General features: G+C 42.7%; 2 protein-coding genes across 2 annotated transcripts in view; one reads left to right on the plus strand and one right to left on the minus strand.

Annotated features, from left to right (window-relative positions):
* lmbr1 (limb development membrane protein 1) overlaps positions 1-12104 on the minus strand; it is a 31235-nt gene extending 19131 nt beyond the window's left edge. Inside the window, exons 1-5 of the mRNA XM_070985907.1 lie at positions 11868-12104; positions 8513-8585; positions 7349-7388; positions 5961-6100; positions 4524-4627 (exon numbers count right to left, since the gene is read on the minus strand). Of these exons, the coding sequence (XP_070842008.1) occupies positions 4524-4627; positions 5961-6100; positions 7349-7388; positions 8513-8585; positions 11868-11930 (420 nt within the window). The 5' untranslated portion in view covers positions 11931-12104. The remainder of the gene's footprint in view (positions 1-4523; positions 4628-5960; positions 6101-7348; positions 7389-8512; positions 8586-11867) is intronic.
* Positions 12105-12189: 85 nt separating this feature from the next.
* Positions 12190-18937, plus strand: nom1 (nucleolar protein with MIF4G domain 1). Its single transcript, XM_070985999.1, has 11 exons — positions 12190-13376; positions 13469-13584; positions 13698-13893; positions 14373-14696; positions 14784-14894; positions 15231-15401; positions 16050-16171; positions 16276-16408; positions 17144-17275; positions 17399-17508; positions 18154-18937. The coding sequence occupies exons 1-11, from the start codon at positions 12438-12440 to the stop codon at positions 18329-18331; spliced, it is 2532 nt and encodes an 843-aa protein (XP_070842100.1). The 5' UTR covers positions 12190-12437; the 3' UTR covers positions 18332-18937.
* The last annotated feature ends 1253 nt before the right edge of the window (positions 18938-20190 follow it).

Genomic DNA, 20190 nt, shown 5'->3' on the forward strand with positions numbered 1-20190 from the left:
ATGCATGACATTGCACAGTGAAAGTTACGTCTAGCGTTAGCAAGTCTTGCAAGGGCAGAACTAAGTCCTTTGTTCTTCGTCGCAAAGGTAAGGAAGGGCAAATGTGTACAAAAAACATGGTACAAAAATAGGAAAATCCAACTACGCTATCATCACTGATCAAAGATAAAACTGTCAACTGGTGAAGGAAGGGAGGAAAAAAAAAAGACCTGCGCCTTGGCATCCAGAGCGCCCGCTGAAAGTTTCTATTCTTGCCATTCTAAATGTGTAACTACCTCTAAATATAGCAGCTCTGAAATATTCAGCATCCCCTGATCCTCACACCGACATCGAGTGAGGGGCTGGTTAACTGCAGCTATGCTCGAACAAGACTGGAGAGACTTCCAAGAAATGCGTGTAGTGGCCAGAGAGGAAAGTAACCGCTTCATATGCAGTCGCAAACAAACATGCATCACTTCACGTACACACAGACAGACACACGCGCATGACCAGCCAAGTAAATCAACCTCCAAATCCACCCAATTACACACGACCGCAGAGGGCCTGGAAACAGTTCACAAGCTTTTTTTTTTTTTTTGCCTAGCTCGTGCTGCAGAGGAACGAAACCACAATCTGCCACTGTTTTTGATGTAATGGTTCAGGCTGACAAATCCAGCGGAGAGTTCACCTCTGGAAGTTGAATGCCACTGTGCAATGCTGGACAAGTGTGAGAGATGATACTGGGGAAGGTGCAGGGCTGTGCTGGATGTTGGAGGTGGGGGTGAGAGCGTGAAAGGAATCAGACAAAGGAAGAGAGTTCGGTGGCGCAGGAGCTTCCTAGTTGCCACCATCAATCCTTAGCAGGTCAGCAGGCGGTGGCAGAGATCATCCCGCAGACCATCCTTCTGCTCACTGTCAGGGGCGTGTGGAACAAGGGCCAAGAGTGTAATAAGTGAGGAGGGGGCAGGGTCCCTTTTTCTTTGCTCCCCAGCAAAAGGACTGCCCTCTTTGCTAAAGATATGCCAGATGCCCAGGGACCTTATTAGTGTATCCTTCAACCAGCCGGCCGCAGCGCAGTGACCGTGTCAGAGACAGAAAGCAGAGGAGGGACACTCCCCTGTAAAGCTGCACAATGAACTTCTAAAGACTCTCAATGAGACTTCTTAATAAATGACACGAGAGCATGGAAAATGATCAGCGTCACATCGTATTGTTCAAACCGCGGAGGGAGGCGGGGGGGGGTGGTTGGCAAGGAAAAGAAAACATTGCCAAAGTTCAGTATCTTGGTTTTTCAGGAAGTGTCTTAAAACTCCCGTTTCCCCGCTGGTTTCATGGCTTATTCACCAAAAGAGTCAGAAAACAGAAGAATTTAAATGGAGGAAGCAGCTTCAGTACTTTCTGATGTTTGCCAACTTTTATTTGACATCCTACAGTGACGGCAGCTTGTTCTGATTACAGAGAGGTGTCAGACTGATGAGTCTTCAAAGACGAAATGACTGTATCCTGCGTTTAACGTCAAGCAAGACGTTAGGCCCAAGTGCACCTCGTAGCCTACCAACGTATACTCTGCCCTCCTTAAAGCTACACAAACGAGCTGACATCTTGCTTTAAAAGAGCAAAAACTGCTAAAAATCTGCCGGAGAAATCAGAAAAGCTTCAGAACTTATCGCCTAGTCCAGACAAACTGAGTCACGAGAGGAAAGGGGAAGAAAAAAAAAAAAAAAAAAATCCCGACCAACTCGCTTGTTCTTTTTTAAATTCCCAGCTCGAACTAATATGTTGCCATGGTAACGAACATTGTAACAGGCAGCTTTGGGGAGACATCGTGACCTTAAAGGAAGGTATGTAAACACCACTTTATATTCTCCGGCTGGCCCTGCCCGTAAGAAGGCCTGGGAAAAATGTCTGCATGTGCAGGAGATTTGAAATAAATATCCAAGCCCCCATTGTGGAGCTCCAACAAAGAGGAGTATCTTAGTAACACCACGCGGGTTTGCTCGGCGAGACGCCCCCCCCGTCCCCTCCGCTCCTCTCCCTCCACAATAAACACACTTCTCATCATTGGCGGGTTAGGGCTTAGGATGAGATTGATGAGGAGTTTCTTTAACTACCAGATGAAACCTGTTGGCCCTTTGCTGGGTCAGTCAGGGGGTCAGACTCGTTCCAACTCGTTTCAGGATCAAACAAATCTCAATACTGTGGGGAAGCCCAAAAGACTATTCACTGCAACGCACACTCCACACAATTACATATCATTTCTTGATGCAAACACCTAAAATACTCAAAACTTTTCATTATACTAAATGCACAATAATTGTTAGTACAGGGTGCCGCACTGAATGCACATTTTCTAGCATGTGAGCTAAGAAAGTAAGATTAGACCACGCTTGAAATAGACCAGGAAGTTGTAATTGTCAAGACTTTTTTTTCTTTTCTTTACTTTTCTCCAGTTGCTTTTGAGTAAATATATCTTCCAGATATCATACTCTTCATGTGTAACTGTTAAGCCGTCTTGATATAAATAGAAGTCTGAACAAAGGCTGGTGCTGATGTCTTCACAGCCTTTGTCAGAACACGCTGATCATCTCAATAAGGACGATAAGGACGGCTGCCATCATTATAATGCCATCTACTGGTGGCGTGGAGACAACTAGAAGAGATAAGTGAGAGAAATGCTATTTTTAGCTTTGTAAAGCCTGGATTTTTACCTTTCCCAATGCACTAAAAACACACAAATAATACATAGCACTAGTGTACTTCTTTGTATGCACAAATACACCATAGTATAGGTTTCTAAAACGTGATCAGAACCAAACCTGAACTACACAACGACCTTTAACGGCCTCAGTGATGCAGCTCTTATGCAAAGATTTGAGAGCACAGCAGTAAAGTGGGAGACATTTTACAGCAGCAAATAAAAGCTAGATCATAACATCTGACATCAAGACCCTAAGTCGCTCTGATTCATCCACAATTTGGACAATTTGTTAAACTATTAATCACTCAGGTGACAGAGCCTCTGAAGAGCTGAACAGTTAACATTCAAAAAAAAAAAAAAACCCCATCCACATTTCCATCTTTATTCTGGTGGCGTCTTTTAGTACATCGTCAAACGTAAACACAGCCACATGAAAAGGCTGACTTACAACGTTAGTAGTGAAATTCATCATTCACTTCATTTCCGCAGTCAAAAGGACCTCGCAGTGCCACAACATTAGCCCAGGAGGTTAAAATGCCACATAAAACCTTATGACATTGTGGTCTAATGCTGTTATTGGGGAAAGGGATAATATCACATTATAAAAGCTGGGATCTGTGTTTTACATTCCTCTCGCTGTTGCCCGCATGATCGACTCTGCAGGCAGGTTTTTTTTTTTTTGTTTTTTTTTCGCTTTTGGTTAATTTTTTCTTTTATAGGTGAAGCGGTGAGTGTCACCTCCACCCCTTCCATAGCGCACACACAATACAGACCTGGAAGTGCAGCTCAACACTGAACAGTGCTTCCTCTGAGCAAATTTATGGATGATCAGTAGCAAGAAACAGTCTTGCTGAAATGAAAAAAAGAACAAAAAGGAGGAACGTGAAAGAGGCCCTCGTCCTGCTTCCTACACATCGGGGCCTGCCCTCTGCCGAAGAAATCCAACCGAAACAAATTAGTGGGCTGAGGAAGAAAAGAACTGGCTATACACTACAGTACAGACTAATTTTTATGTGCTTTTGCCAGGAGGGACATAAACCAGAGAGGTTTCAAACTGTGACACAGGATAGAGGTGTATTAAAAGTAAATCTTTCCCCCTCCATTTTGCGAGGCTCTATTGTGCTGTCATGTTGCTGCGACTTTATGGACTTTTGGAACACGAGCCCCCAGCCTCTTTTTTTGGGGGGGTAATCAATTAAACGAGGAAGTTCGCTGAGCCTTACAACTCGATTATTAGCCTGTCCTTTTGAAGTTTTATTTTAGGGGGCTGGGGAGGGGGTGACAAGGAATCAGGCTTTAAATCAGTGGGGCCGATGCAGCAGTGTTGAAGCGTTTGCAGCCTATGGCCTTATTGGAAGGGTTTGTCAGGATGTGGCGCTGGGCAAAGTCCAGATTCGGACTTTCATGGTTAATGAGCTTTCCGCGGTGGCGGTTACAGTCAGTGGCGTGAGTCACGGAGAGGGCAAGGACTAGGCACCTGCTGCTGCTTTGGCTGTTAAGAGGGAACCCCTTGCATGGACGGCAAAGCATACAAATACATCAACACAAGAGAGAGGAAATGTACAGGGTTCCACCTTTTCCAGTTCAAAGTAGTTTTCACCTGTGACTCATGACTGATAAATCATTCAAGTATCAGTGACACTAAACTGAATTTCCAGACTTTTGAGAATTATTCTCAGGATTTTTCAAGTTCAAACGCCCAGTAAAGCATCAGATTCATTTTCCTCATTCTGACGCAGCCATCTTTTTTGATGAAAGCCAGTATCCTAACGTAGCACATGAATAAAATAAAGGAAAATGAAAACAGTGCATATAAATTCTACGACAAACATTTAGGGCAATGTACCTTTTTCGACCCCGCAAATCCCTCAGACTCCAGGAAGAAATAAGCGAAGGGCATCAGGACAAAGAGGCAGAGGTTGGAGAAGAGTGACACCAGGTTCCACAGACCTGCAGAAACCAAACATATCTGTGTACACTTATGCTTGTATGAAAAACGATGTTAGAAATCAACAGCCAGTCGTATCTTTAATGTGACTCTTTGTCATTCTCCACAAACAGGTTTCTCCAGAATTTTGAGAGATTTTTGTCCCTTAATATTAAGTATTAGTTGTGAGGCGGGCTGCCAGCACAGGGTTTTATCTGGCCAGTGTCTCACTGTGGTCTCTTTGTCATGGACTCTAATGCCCCCTGGTGGCTGTTGCTGCACCCAACAGCCTGATCAACACTGACTGTGGAGTGTCCTCATGCCTGACATAAATTGATCTGATATACAGACTTTATCTCAAATAGTTTGATTGTAAGTGAAGTAAAAGAAACGGGTGTATTCCCTCAATCTGCAGCTGCCACTCATTGTTTACACATTAAAGATCTTCACAAACCTACAGTGAAATAATATTCCTTAAATACAAAAACGACATTTTCAACAGTTTTGTGGCAGAATAGTTTGTCCTCAGAGAAACAAGTCTGGCCCAAAAACGTCTCGATGAAGCTCTTAACACTGTTATAAGCAACGTTTCTTTTTTAAAGTTTGATCATTAACAGTGGGGACAGCAACAAAGAGAGGATCATGCTGGAAACCTCAATAGATGGTGTCAGTTCTTAAAAATAAGGATAAAAATGCTGCATTCAACCAAGAATTAAACAAGATGAGACACTTTAAACTGACATCCAGTCAGTTTAAAGTGTCCGCAGTTTGCACACCCCAGTCTATTAATACATCCCTTTAATCCAGTTTGTGCTTTAAGTAGTTTTTAAGTAAAACCAAAAGCTCTAAACCGCAACATGCCTTTATGCTCCTTTTTTAGGAATGACTCTACTCATTATTTAGTTTAGATTTTCTTTCTTGTCGTAGCTGTTAAAGACCAAAACAAAATCTTACACTGAATTAGGAGCACACATGCTAATTTCTGAATAAATAGAAAGTTGTGACAACATTGGAAAAACGTTGTCAAATGTTACCAAAAAATAAACAGAATGTACAAGAATTCCTATATGTTTCAGTTTCAATGCAACATTTATCGAGGAGTTCAAACTGTTTGAAAAAATGCTTTTAATTAAAACTCAACAATAATATTCCTTGAAGGATTCATTTTTATTTGATCACTTTTTAAAATAAATGATCAAATCTAACGGTTATTGGCAACCCACTGCAATCTGCACAGCACGTTAACCAACACATCCCATCCCAAATATGTTAGAGGATATTTACTTTGAAGAGCAGACAGAGAGAGAAACATAGATGATTTAATACAAACACACGTGATTTGTGGGATCTACTGACCGTGAATGAGGGAGCCATTGAGCCACTGAATGTAATAGTTTTTGGGGAAGGAGAGGAGGATCTCGTTACTAATGATTGAGAAAGGCAGTAGGAAGACGGCACCACCCGACACTGCCAGGGTGAAGGTGCACAAGTACAATCTGCAAATGGAATCAAACACACACACACACACACACACACACACACACACACACACACACACACACACACACACACACACACACACACACACACACACACACACACACACACACACACACACACCAGTGTTAGGTCTAATCTAGATAAAAACAAACGCGTGCAGAAGACAGCAAGGTAATAACACATTTCTGTTTCAGGTCAGATTATATGTGACATGCAATTACTTGGTTACTGGAAGATTCATTTTAGATTACATGTTATATCATAAGCGTCACTTGGTTTACAGTGTTACAAGAATCAGTGAGTAAAAGCGAGTGAGCAATTCACTTATTTAGAGAAAGCGACCACTTGTCAGTCTGCGCTCGCCATCATCCTTCTGCTCCTCAGTTTAATCCAACCCTAGAACAAAAGACACGGGCCGGCCGTGCTTCTGCAGCCTGCTATTTGTCGAGATTCAGAGGCTGCGGGTCTCCAGATTGGACCCAGGGGAGGGACCATATGCTCAGTGGTCCTCAGTAGGCCGGCAAAAGTCCCCACTTCACCATATCACTGAAGGATCTCATTAACTGAAATGCTTTCCATTATTTATGCTGGACCCTTAGGTACCATTTTGCTTAGCTGGACTTAAACATGCAGGATGCGTGTGGCAACAGCAGACACCCTGGAGTGTGATGTGTGCTGTAACTCTAAACTGGGTGATACGTGAGACTCGCCACCACAGCTCTAGCTAATGACACAACAAGAGTGGTAGAAGGTAAATTAGTACAATGCTTCGTTAAATTTAGGTAATTAGTTATTAGTAGTAGGGCTGCGACTAATGGTTACTTTCATTATTGATTTATTTGCTAGTTTAAGACAGGTATTGTTGTTGCCCAAGATGACTTCAAATATCTTTTTGTTTTTGTCCAACCAACACTCAAAAGCCCAAAGACAATTACCTCACTGTGATACAAATTTGTCATCTTTGCTGCAAAACCTGACTTACACGATTTATTGATTATAAAATAGCAGTCTTTTGATCACCCAATCATTTTAGCTGTGAGCTCCTCAAATAGCAGACTAACTTTCATTGTCTGTATTAGCTCACTTTCATCCATTCTAATAAGAAAAGGTTGGATTACTAGTTCCTCATTGGCTAATAAATAACTAGTTAGCCTTAAAAGTAACTTCACTCTACACTGCTTGTCACAATTTCTAAAATAAATTGTTCTAAAGAAGTAGGATTAACTGAAATCAGCTTTACTCACGATATTCTATTGACAACAGCATCTTCATCCTCATGGTCATCTATAAAGGAAACCAAAGCACTTCAGTCACAAGGTGGCTCGAGTGTGACCTTTTCAGCTGTGCAAGGTCCACATTTCATACATCACATCTTACTTCAACCAGTACCGAGAAGAACACAGCCTGGCTACTTTTTTTTTTTTTTAAATCCAGGACATACTGATGTTGAAGTCATGTCAGATATTTTCCCACCCATATCGACTGATACCAACATGAATTACTGTAAGAGTGTTAGTGCAAAACAGGAGCAAAACAGTCTCAGTAGGTCGACATTCCAATGTTGAGGGGACTTTAAGGCTGATTATTTATTTCCATGCATCCATACATGCTCCAAAAACAACGTAAACCATGCTACTTTCATTCCACTGTGAGTAAAAATAATAGGCTGTCAAACCTCGAGGCGTGAGGAAAAGAGCAGCCTAGATTTCTACTGTACAAAACTCCAGAAGGGATTTCTGGTGCAAAGTGGTCTACTTTCAGAATGAGACAAGGGAAGCCTGGATGACCTGGACATACTAAATTTGTCCCGGAAAAATGGGATACAGTTCATAATGTCTGCCTGTGCCTTTCGTCTCCGTTCTCTCCTTTATAACTCGGTCAGATTCTGACATCTTCAGTCACGTCTGCCTGCTGTGGCTCAAATGCTGCGTCAGAGATGAACTAAACATATCCCTCTGTTTAAAGAGGGATGAAATTCAGACTTTCCTTGAGCCTTCTCTGTTTGAATATCATTCGACAGGACAGGTTATGTCACTAACCTGTCCTCGTTACTGGCAGCTTATAATGTGGCCAATTGTATTCATTCTGCCACTGCCCTAAAAGCAATTTGGGGTGGATACAGTTTACACGGAGCTGACAGTGGCAGATTACTCTACAGGGTGTGGTCTCTCAAGCACCTAAAACCTTCCCGGCCAAGACTTCCTTTCAGTCGGAACACAATGAAGGCCTCTGTTTGTGAGCAAACACAGCATAACCAGAAGGACAGACTAGCTTCTACTGTTTGCTGTGAAAATGGGTCCATCACGGGCACATTTCTCCTGCGTAAGTGTTACGGATGCTTTAAAAGCAGTCGCATGCTGATTTCTGCTCTCACGGAGTGAGCGTTCACATTTGACACAAACGCTTACCAGTCTTCCTCTTGTATCTTGTTATGATGAAGTAGGACACAATGTAGAGGACTGCAAACAGGAGGAAGCAAATCTGAAATGACAACATAAGAGTCTTAGCGAAGGATCTACTATGACTGTAGATGAATCAGCACATTATAGCCGCGTCAAGCAGCTATCGACAGTACACCCAGCAGACTTCTAACTTACATCATTTCCTGTTACTCTGTGTCCCATACTAGACTATGGGATTAAACTTTACTGAATATTTTTTAATCCCGACAATATAACCCATCCATTGTCTATGCCCAACTATCCCTTTCGGGGTTGCGGGTGGGTTGGAGCCTATCCCAGCTGTCATTGGGCAAGAGGCTGGGTACCGGTCCGACAATATAATACTACACATAAAATGTAGTAAGATTAAATATTAAAGGCTGAAAGACGTCAGTGTAGCCTCAGTAATTACCCATGATCAGCAGAAATGAACGGTAATCCACAGGATTTCTTAAATGTCGTAGATTAAATATCTGATTATTTAGTACTTGTACAGTTTGCAACTATAAATGTTTACTGCGCAAAAATAGCTGTGCATTTGGTTTAGGCCTGTTAAAGTCTGCAGAATAAGGAAATAAAATAATTCCTACCCTACTATTACACAAATCATTAGCTCCTAAGCGGCATAGATGAACATGACCCAGTTAAAAATAAGCAATGCATCACTGTTTTCCAATGTCTGACAATACTAATTAGGCCAATGCTGAATGCAAAGTGGTCCAGAAATTACCAACGCATTGAATTTATAAGGTAACCGTGACCTCAAAACAAGCTGGATGATCTTACAGAAAGATCACATTCCACATTCCCCCTTCTACTGTGACAGTGGCCGGGACGTAACTAATGTTAGAAGCTCCCACTTCAGCACTTTGCACCCTGTCAACATTGCACAACTCATCATGGCCTAGCTGGGATTATGAGATGAGTCAGCCAGACACCAGGCAGACCGTGCTCATTTCAGACAGACAAACTGATGTAGAAAAAAAATCCAACACCCCCGCAGTCAATCTGGGGGGTACACGGTGTTATTTGACAGCTGGAGCAAAAACTTGTTTTTCTTATCAACTGTAGTCTCCTTCCAAGTGAAAGACAGCTGATATATTTACAAGCTGCAAAACTCTGTGGTGACAGCGGCTCAAGCAAAACCATGTCCACAAAGGGGATCACCCAGAATAACACAGAACCAGGTGCACAGAGCTGATAAACTGGCACAGACCCTAAGACACAACAGTTTGGGAAGAGATAACGACAAGCCGACCAGTTAACTCCACTGCCACCAGCAAAGTTGCCATTCTGTTTTGCCTCAAAATATACGGTCTAACACTGTAAGCAATGGGAAAGGAGCAGGTAATTACAAATCAAGTTTCTCAAAGGCACTTAGCAAGCATCACCAACCAAGTCAGGAACAGTATTTCACACCTCCATATGAACTCAAGCTGCAGGTGAGGGACAGTAATTGTAATATTTCTCCCAGAGGATCCTGCCATTCCTTCGAGTGGATGAGCTGATCAGCATGTCTTATGCACTGCAGTAATGTTATTATTGGTGGTGGATTGGCGGTTTCAAACTGGTGAACAAGCAACATGGGTTCATACAGTATACGGCATTATATGTACTTAAAGAAAAGAAAGTATAAGAAAACATGAATGAAACTGTGGATAAGATGATTAACATGATGTTATAAAGTCTGTTGTTCAGGCCGCCACATGAAAGCCTGATAATGATGTTAGAGCCACTTGGTGGTGACAGTGGAAAATGTAATTACTGACCAAAGCGCATGTACATTAGTGACACATTATCCTGTGTTAGACTGATTGCTCAGGGTAACAGGATTTTCTGTGCATTCTTCAATAATTATTTACAGTAGTAGGGAATTGCGGAAGAAACCGTTTCCCACACTCAGGGTCTGATAAGAGCGTACCACCACGTCAACGTGTCATGTTTATGAAGGTGAAACTTAGCCCAGAGTAACCTTGGCTGCAAAATAAGTACGCACAACAATAAATATCATCTGACGCCTGTAGATATCCACCCATTAGCTGACTCTCTACGGACATTAAGGTTAAATGATATATTACATAATCGTGCAAAGGGATCTTAGGTGCAGAATGTTGATATGGGACACTGAGAAGACACTTTGGACAAAATGCAAAAGCTAAAGCCAGCTAAGACATGAATGCTAAGACATTCATCTTGCCTGCCGGTGAGACATTTGATAGTTTCTATATTTTCGAAGTGTCTATCAGGGATTATCAAGAAGACCAACTGCAGACAAAGTGTCCCCTCTTGAACTCTCTAAAGAAGTCTGGCTAGACATCAAGGCACTTTAAAAAACAACGTGATTCAGGCAAAGGATGATCATGAGCAACATCAATTTTCACGGCATCAACAAGAGTCAGCTTTGTTTATTTTTTTATGTCATGCTCTTCCAAAAAGTCAGCCCACGAGGACTTACTGTGTAAGACACCAAAAGTAAGCAGTGAAGCTGGGAAACAAGACAAAAAAAAAAAAAATTTCATACGTGTAATATCTCGTGCTAACAAAAAACATTGTCTCCTGTCACAAGCTGTCATAAAACAGGGTTCCCTTCCTAAAACTCAAGTTTTACAATCATCCAACCAGAAAAACCCATGAGAAATTACGGACATTTTACTAAAAAGCATAAACCTTAAATGACAATAAGACATGAGACATTATGATCTTAAATTAGTTCTGCACCAAACATAAACATACCATCCTTCCTTACGCGAATGAAATTATTTCCGCTGAGCATCACAAATATTACAAACCACCTTAACGTGTTTTGGAAGATATAAGATAAGACAACATAAAAACAAAGACTTCATCTCACTAATTCAAAGATATTGAATTAGTAATGTGTCCTAGTCCTAAATTAAGAGGGACACTGAATTAGTAAGGGCTGGGACATTTTGTCCATGGCCCAGTTAAAGATCTTCCTCGTGAACCACAGTCATGTTTAACACAGTTCCGTACCAATATCACCGATCAATGTCCTGGCTAAGTCATACCACTGTTATCAACAACCGTTAGTTATCGTTAGCTAACGTTAACATAAGCTAACTTTGATTAGCACGTTCACTCACTGTTTTAAAATTAAACAAGGATAAGCAATAACTATACAGGACATGAAATAAGATATTTTTCGGCTGCTCCTTAAACTGAACTATTGTTATGGATCTTAATAAATTCTGCCATGTCAAAATGACAGATGAAGCTAACGTTAGCTACCGTTAACGTCACTGTGCAGTAGAGGACGTTGTTAGCCTGCTAGCCTGGACTAGCCGCTCCGTACGTTACTTACGATGTACTCTCGAACTTGGCTGTGGAAATTCTGCTCTCTGATAGTAACATCGTCTTCTTCCATTCTTCATATTGCAAATACAAAAAAAAGCTACAGACTCACTACATGCTAGCTCGTACAACTGGCAACTACAGGATCAACTCTTGCGACTTTCCTCCTCTGCAAATACAGCCCAGTCTGGTTAAAAGACAGTTTACATCGAAGGAAAAGCGCTCTGTGCTATTAAAAAAAAAAAAAAAAAAGGGGAAAAAAAAAAAAGAAAGCCGCCCCAAAATAAAGTACGTCATCACTACGCGACAGCTCCTCGGTCTGCCCCGGAAGGGAATGGTCACGTGCTGCTTATGGGTCGTAGCAACAATATTGTCCTCATGGAGAAACATGTGCAAGTTTAAGGTATTTATGGGTTTAAAATTGGCGAAAGTTTTTATCCCGTGCTTTACGGTTGACGGTTCTTTTAAATGACGTTCACGTTAGCTTGTTAGCTAAGCTGAGGATTCTGACAGAAGGGTAGCTAGATGAAGTTGTCGTTATCCAGCTCATAGGGAAATATCTGAAGTTTAATTTGTAGAGATGAAGGGGAAATGGAAGCAGAAGAGCAAAAAGAAGAAGGGAAATGCAGTGTTACAGAAGTACATGGTGGCAGTGGACGAGTTTATTAAGAGCAAAAGTGGCACTGAAGAAGTGGAGGACGACCATGGCTTGAGATTTGTAAAAAAGAAAAGCAGAAAGGAGCTGCGCAAAGAGAAGCGAAAAATGAAAAAAGCCAGAATGAAAAGTCATTATGAGGGAAAGAAGACCCTCGGTGAAACACCGGCTGATAAACAGCAGCCGCAGAAGAAGAAGAAGAAAATGGAGAAGGCAAAGAAAGAAGAGTCCAAAGCGCATTCAGGAGAGTCTGGTCGTGCTCCTGCGGAGAAATCAGACGACCCCAAAACACCCTCATCTTCCAAGAAAGGCAAGAAAATCAGTAAGCTTCAAGAATCCAGAAAAATGGCACTTCTGGAGGCAAACCAAGACGAGGACAGAGAGATAAAGAAATTAGAGCGGCGCCTGGGATTAAACAAGAGAAAAAACAAGAAAAGTCTCCCTCAGTCCTTCGTGGCCGATGGACTTGATTATGTCCTCGGCGTGCTTGACTCCAGCTCGTCAGCCGCGGGGATGTTTGATGATGGTGATGATGACATGGACGTGGCCAAGGAGAACTTTGAAAAGCTCGATGAGGACGACTCTCAGCTGTCAGATGAGGACGAAGAACCTGAAGATGAGATGGCGAGTGAGGGCAGTGATGGAGACATTGGTGCATTTGATGATGATGATGATGATGATGATGATGATGATGACGATGATGATGATGATGATGATGATGATGATATGGTTGATGAGGAGGAGGAAGCAGAGGAGGAAATGGAGGATGAGCAGGATGAGAGTGATGCAGCTGGCTCAGATGATGAAAGTGAAGAGGAAGTAGAGGAAGAGGCAGAAACTCTCGACACAAACACATCAGAAAGTGTGAGTTCACACATCTTTCTTATTATTATTATCATATTGTTGACATCTTATTTGCTGTGTAACGGATCTAATTGTGATCTTCTGATGTCCAGGTCAGCTCTGCAGCGTTGGGTAAGTATGTGCCGCCTCACTTGCGTGGCGCTGGAGACGATAAACGGAAAGCGGAGCTCGAAAAGCTGAAGAGGAACGTGAAAGGCCTGCTGAACAGGTAACGCTCACAGAATAAAACACATTCCCCCTCTTACACTGAGGATGTGAGGATTTTCTATATATTCTTCAGTGTTTGTTGAAAAATGATCGTTCATCCGTTTTCTTCTTCAGGCTGAGTGAGCCCAACATGGTGTCCATCAGTGGTCAGCTGGAGGAGCTGTACATGAGCTGCAGCAGGAAGGACATGAACGACACCCTGACGGAGGTGCTGCTCGCAGCCTGCGTCACCCCGGCCCTGATGCCCGACAGGCTGCTGATGGAGCACGTCCTGCTTGTCAGCATCCTCCATCACACCGTCGGGTTAGAGGTAAACACACCCCCTTTTGTCCCTGCTTTTGACTCAAGAAACCTGTGATAGATGCAAAATGGATCTCAGTTAAACAGCTTTTACCTTCTGGAGGCATTTTCATTTTCCTTCAGTTCACTGCCTCCTCCATTGATAAGAAGCGTGAGGTTTTCCCAGCCTGCGTGAGAGCGCCCACTCACCCGAGAACTGACATCAGATCTTGGATTATTCATTGGAGGCTTTGAAAAAAATCAAAGGGATTAGCCGCGTTAGCACATCTCCACTGTAAGCTAATGCTCTTTTAATGAATTGGAAAGTGATATCTAACACCTTGGTTTCCTTTGCTTAAGGTGTAATAGGATTGTTATCTCTGGGTTGTATTGACTCTCCAGCCTGTGAATGGCCTGAGACGGGATCATTATCAGTGTGGCAGCCTGTGTGGCAATCTGATTGTAACACCAGTCACAAGCCTGGAATATTCCCTTTTGATCATTTCCCAGGTGGGGGCCCACTTTCTGGAGACGGTCGTGCGAAAGTTCGACGAGGTGTACAAGAACCCATCCGAAGGCAAGGAGTGCGACAACCTGGTCGCCATTGTCGGTCACCTCTACAACTTCCAGGTGGTGCATTCTGCCCTCATCTTCGACATCCTGCAGCTTTTCATTGGAGCCTTTACAGAGAAGGACGTCGAGCTGGTTTTGTTTGTGCTGAGGAATGTCGGCTTTGGCCTGAGAAAGGACGACGCTCTGGCCCTGAAGGAGCTCATCTCTGAAGGCCAGCGCAAGGCCAGCGACATGGGGTCAAAGTTCAAGGATCAGACCAGGGTAAACAGAATCACTCATTTACTCCACATTGAATTTTCAGTTATGTATCCGTTTGGACACGAGCATCAGTGTATGTGTTGTTCTCAGGTGCGTTTCATGTTGGAAACCATGCTGGCTTTGAAGAACAATGACATGCGGAAGATCCCAGGCTACGATCCGGAGCCTGTGGAGAGACTGAGGAAGCTGCAGAGGACTCTGGTGGGTGATTTTCGCAACATGACCCTACTTTGTTTGAAATATCATTTCCCTACATTAGTGAAAGCAAATCTTTAACATCTAGCGTACTATTCATCATCCTGAGTATGAACATTGTTTTCTTTCAGGATGTTATTTTTATTGTAGCTCCCACATGTACCACCAGGTGGTGCCAGAGTACCACCTTTAGAGCTGGATGCTTTCAGGATCATCACTGTGACTGTTTTAACAGTTGTCCACTTCAGGATTGCTAATTTGGAGTCGTACTTTAATATCTTGCACCTGGTGTTTGCCTCCTACGTGCGCTCGTGTCTAATTCCGGGTCAATGTGGCACTCAGGTCCACCGGAGCGCTGCAGGCAGCGACATGAAACTGAGGGTCTCTCTGGACAACCTCCTGGCAGCAGAGCAAGTGGGCCGCTGGTGGATCGTCGGCTCCTCGTGGCGTGGGGCGCCCATGATCCGCGAACAAGGGATCACGACGTCCAAGCCAAGCACTGCTGAAGGACAGGTAGTGCACGTGTGCATCATGCCCCGCTGTGTAGCTGTTGTAGTATTTATAGTATTTGCAGGATTGTGTTGATTTGACTTTTGAATTGAGTCATTTCTAATCTTTTAATTGCATTAAAAAACAATTTGATAGTAATTATTTTGCCACTTGGTATCAGTCATCCCTAATCTGACTTACATTTGTTTGTACAGTATCAGCAGGCTACATTATATTTTATATTATATATATTATATTTTAATGCTTTAGAGGGAGACCACCATTATTGGTCAATACAAATTAGTCAGATTTTCTTCTGGGTATCAAGCACCAACTGAAGTGTGTCCTGTATGTAACACAGTCTAGATCTGTAATCTATTCCTCATTAAGATAGTTCTCACCCAGATTTTGCCAAATTCAATCTATTTTATTTACACCTTCATTAAGTTCTTGTGCTGTTTCTCGTGTTTAACATCCGAGAAGTTCATCTTGTCTTTTGTTAAATGGAAAAAAGGTTTACAGAAAAACCTTTTCATATTTGTCAAAGTACGGTATTGACAACGTGTTGTTTTATTGTTTCATTATGAGTCACTAATGTTAGCACTTTTACGAGTGTCCTCAGCCTCAGCAGCATTTCTCACTGACCTGTTGTCATTGTTTTATTTGTTTCAGTTTAGTGCCAAAGTCCTGGAGCTGGCCAAGAAACAGAGGATGAACACTGAGGTCAGAAGAAACATCTTCTGTGTGATTATGACCAGCGAGGATTACCTGGATGCATTTGAGAAACTGCTCAGGTTTGTCCTTGCGCACGTCTGCAGTGTGTCTCGGTTGACCGAAGGGTTAGCTAGTTTTGCTACGAGGTTGATATTTTCAAGCCTTTTATTTTCTCCGTGTGAAGGATGGGCCTGAAGGACAAGCAGGAGAGAGAGATTGTTCATGTTCTGATGGACTGCTGCCTGCAGGAGAAAACCTTCAACGCCTATTACGCCGTGCTGGGAGAGAAATTCTGCAGCCAAGATCGCCGCTTCCAGGTAAAACCCATCAGTTGATGACTGAGACGCTAGTACAATCCGATTAGTATGTGCAGTATGTGTCTTTTTCCCAGACAGTTGTTTGATGCATAAACACGTAAAATTGTTTTCTTGAGAGCAGTAAAGAGTAAAGAAGTGAGGCTGAAAAAGCACAGAATATTCAAAGATTGTCACTATAAACCTGCTGTTTTAAATGACTGTTGCACGTTCAGTAAATGATCTGGTTCCATTAAAGACACGGAACATGCTGCTCATGGTCCTTAATTGAAAATGGACTCTGAAGGTTGAGAGGAAATTATTCTTCATGCCAGTGAAGGATTGAAAGAGGCCAGTTTACTGTACATTTCATCACGAGAAAATCAGAGGAGTGTCCTGCTGCATGTGTGTGACCACCCAGTCTCTTAAACTGCGTGTGACCTGGCCTGTGGTTCACCTCTGCAGTGTGGGAGCCACTCACACCTCTCACCTCTGAAATGATCTGACTCAAACTGTGACTCCAAACAATGGGGGTGAGAACACACTTCCTACTCCGCTGCCATGTAGGCCACAGGTCCACATCAGAAACTGATGAACCATTGTCCTCATCAAAGAGCTCCAGCCAGAGCTGCTGGGAATGTTTGCTTTTCACATGTAAACTGGATCTGGATGAGGGGATTACCTGTGCAGAGAAGCTGGTTTGTAGTGTGACCAGTGCACCTGTACCATCTTTCAATTTGCTGTCCTGTGTTCTCCAAGATGACTTTCCAGTTCAGCCTATGGGACAAGTTCAAGGAGCTGTCCAACCTTCCCAGCAGCACCTTTAACAACCTGGTCCAGCTGGTTACTCACCTCCTTCAGAGGAAGTGCCTCTCGCTCTCCATACTCAAAGTAAGTGACAAGTCATGTGCAGGTTGAAACCTTCACTATGTAACATTTATGTATCTGATGTTAGAATTTAAATGTCATCTTAAAACATATTCTTGACGGTCTCCTGTGTGTTATTCTGTGAAGGTCATAGAGTTTGGGGAGCTAGATAAGCCCACAGTGCGCTTCTTGCGTCAGGTGCTGATCAAACTGCTACAAGAAACCGAGCCTGAGGATCTCGCCAGCATATTTGGAAGGTGAGCACTTTGTTCTTAGAGGTTTGGAGATTCAAGCACGTAAATGTAAACATAAGACACACTGAAAAATTAAAGTACAGGTCTGCAGTCATCCTAGCAGCTTTGTGAGGCTGTACAGGCACAGCAGTGATTTGAGCTCAATGCTAACGCCAGCATGCCAACAGGCTCGCCAAGATTATTCTAACAAGATGTTTACTGTGTTTGGCGTCTTAGCTTAGAATGTTAGCATGCCAACATTTGCTCATTAGGGACAAACACTAGTAATCAAGTATAGCTGAGTCATTAGATCTGTCTATATTTATATAGTCTTGCAAAAATGAACATTTTGACCCAATGATAGTGCTAGATGAAAAGTAACAGGATAATCAGAATCAGTGGGATTCATCCTCTGGGGACCATGAATGTCTGTACAAAATTTATTTTCAATCCATCAAAAGATTGGTGAGATATTGCAGTTTGGACCAAAATGGAGGGGAGACCAAAATTGCCATCCATGGAGCCACGCTGCTAGCATGGCTAAAAAAGCCTATTGTAACATCAATGTTAGCTTCTACTAGCCAACATCCTTCAAAACCGCTCGTCTTTACTGCTCCGCACGGTGTGAACGTCTGAAATCAATGTCCCTCATTGTTTCCCACCTGCCAGGATTTCAGGCATTCCCAAGCTAGGAATGCTGCGGGAGGGCTTGAAGCTTTTCATCAGCCACTTCCTGCTGAAGAATGCCCAGTCACAGGGACCAGCTGAGCAAGCAGCGCTGCTGTCAGAGCGCGCCCAGGTCGCCACCAAAGCCATGGAGGCCAAAGAGGCCAAGCTCAAACTGTAAAACACACACAACCTCACACACCAGAAACCCGACAGACGCATGTAAGAAAAGTGTGGGACAGAAGACGGCTTGTTCGTGGGAATTGTCTCTTAATACTCAAACCTGCAGCTCTCTGCAAAGAAGAATAAATAGGTTTTTGATTGTAAATGAATGATTTTGCTTTGGGGAGTTATTGTACATATTTTTTACAATGAAGATTTTTAAAATGATACTGAATCCTGTAGAAACACACCAGTCTTAGTGCTCTGTATGTTATTTTAATGCAGTGTGTTTTGGTTCAGCTTTATTTTTCTGCAATAAATAACTACAGGTTTTGCAGAGGACAATTTAATAGTTGGATATTTTCTATATTTCACTTCCCAAATCAGAATATGTAGGCACTGCGTTGTTACTGGACAAAACGTTTTCCTCCTGCTGCTCTCATTTCTTCTTCCTTCGCCATCATGTTTTTTTTCTGATATCGCCCTCATGGCGGCAGTCCACAGCAAGAGTTAATATTGTTGAGTTCAGACACCTGGAGCCATTCTTCTGGGCTTTACTGAGTCTATTTACACTCTCACACGAAATAAAGCACATTATAATAAAGTCTGTCCTGGCCTTAAACGCAGCTGATTGGTGAATATTTGTATGTTGTTCCTTTTCTGTTGATATTTCCACCAAACAAGAGCAGAGTGGGACGCTGGTGTCGTTCATCTGGTGTTTACACGCCCTGATGAAGTGACCCCGCGGCCTCTGGTCTAGCCAGTTCTGTTTGCTCGCTGACACCAGTATCTGCCCGCATGGTTAGCATAGCAGAGTTGTTCTGTTACATTTGATACTTGCTCTTATTAATTAGCTCCATCGGCGCGGCCTGTATCAATCTGAGTGGAGCGTGGCCCGAGGTCAGGAATGGGCCACCAAGGTCAACCAGAGGAAGCATCCATCATGAGTCCACAAAGCACCTCATGCTGAGGGGACTGCAGGGTTGTTTTGATTGCATTTAACATTTAAGATGCTTTTTTTTTTTTTTTTTTTGATGGCAAGGAGAGCATCCCTCCATCGCCACATGGATGAATACACTTCGGGCTCGAGCAGCTGCGTTTTTATGGGGAAATGATGGAGGCAAGCGGGAGAAAAGCTGCAGAATTTGTCAGTTAAAAAGGTGGAGATAGTGGAATCAATAGGCTCACTGTGAAGTCCATACACTGGCCATTGTCTGAAGCCGTGAGCCGGAGAGTTGCCATCGGCTTTACCTGGTGTACTCTGGTTGGGCTTGACCCTCGGCTGAACTTTGATTTGGTCTGCTAAAACTAAAGCAAACAGCTGAAGATAACCACCAGATCCCTCAGTAATCCTGTTACAAATGGCACATTATCAGTCAACCCCTGCTATAGTTTAACGCTGATGGCTGCGGGAACAATGACAAGCAAGTGTGGAGTGTGTTTTCTGTAAAGTAGCTGAAGAGTGGAAAGCCATTTACAGAGGAGTTATTAAACTGGCCTTACAGCTCAGTCACACTGGTAGATTTTAATGAAAAAATGATAAAATAAAAGATTAGGCTGAAAGGAGATCATGCTGGATGTCACCATCATGACACTCCCTAAATGCATGCTTTGCACAGGAAGTCCACTCTTATTTTTCACTATTTAAACACGTTTAATGTTTGTAATTTCACTTTATTAGATTATTTTTTGGTTTAAATCTGCTAGATGGCTCGTGACATTTTGTCTTTCAATCCTCACATCAATAACTTGTCAAAATAAGAGTTTACATAGAGTCTATGCCTGTATCTGTTCAAAAAGGTGTAGCTAGTAATTTTTTTAAGAATATTGCTTAAATTAATTTTTAAAAAGGTATTTAATGAGATTTTCTGTCGGCTA

This window comes from Chaetodon trifascialis, chromosome 18, assembly GCF_039877785.1.
Source record: "Chaetodon trifascialis isolate fChaTrf1 chromosome 18, fChaTrf1.hap1, whole genome shotgun sequence".
In the NCBI taxonomy this organism is placed as follows: domain Eukaryota; kingdom Metazoa; phylum Chordata; class Actinopteri; order Chaetodontiformes; family Chaetodontidae; genus Chaetodon; species Chaetodon trifascialis.

Bases quoted from the DNA above. Each gene is read 5' to 3' on its own strand.
- nom1 (XM_070985999.1), top strand. From the start codon at position 12,438: ATGAAGGGGAAATGGAAGCAGAAGAGCAAAAAGAAGAAGGGAAATGCA. The intron at 13,377-13,468 runs GTGAGTTCACAC...TCTGATGTCCAG, and splicing joins ACACAAACACATCAGAAAGT to GTCAGCTCTGCAGCGTTGGG. The intron at 16,172-16,275 runs GTTTGTCCTTGC...CTCCGTGTGAAG, and splicing joins GCATTTGAGAAACTGCTCAG to GATGGGCCTGAAGGACAAGC.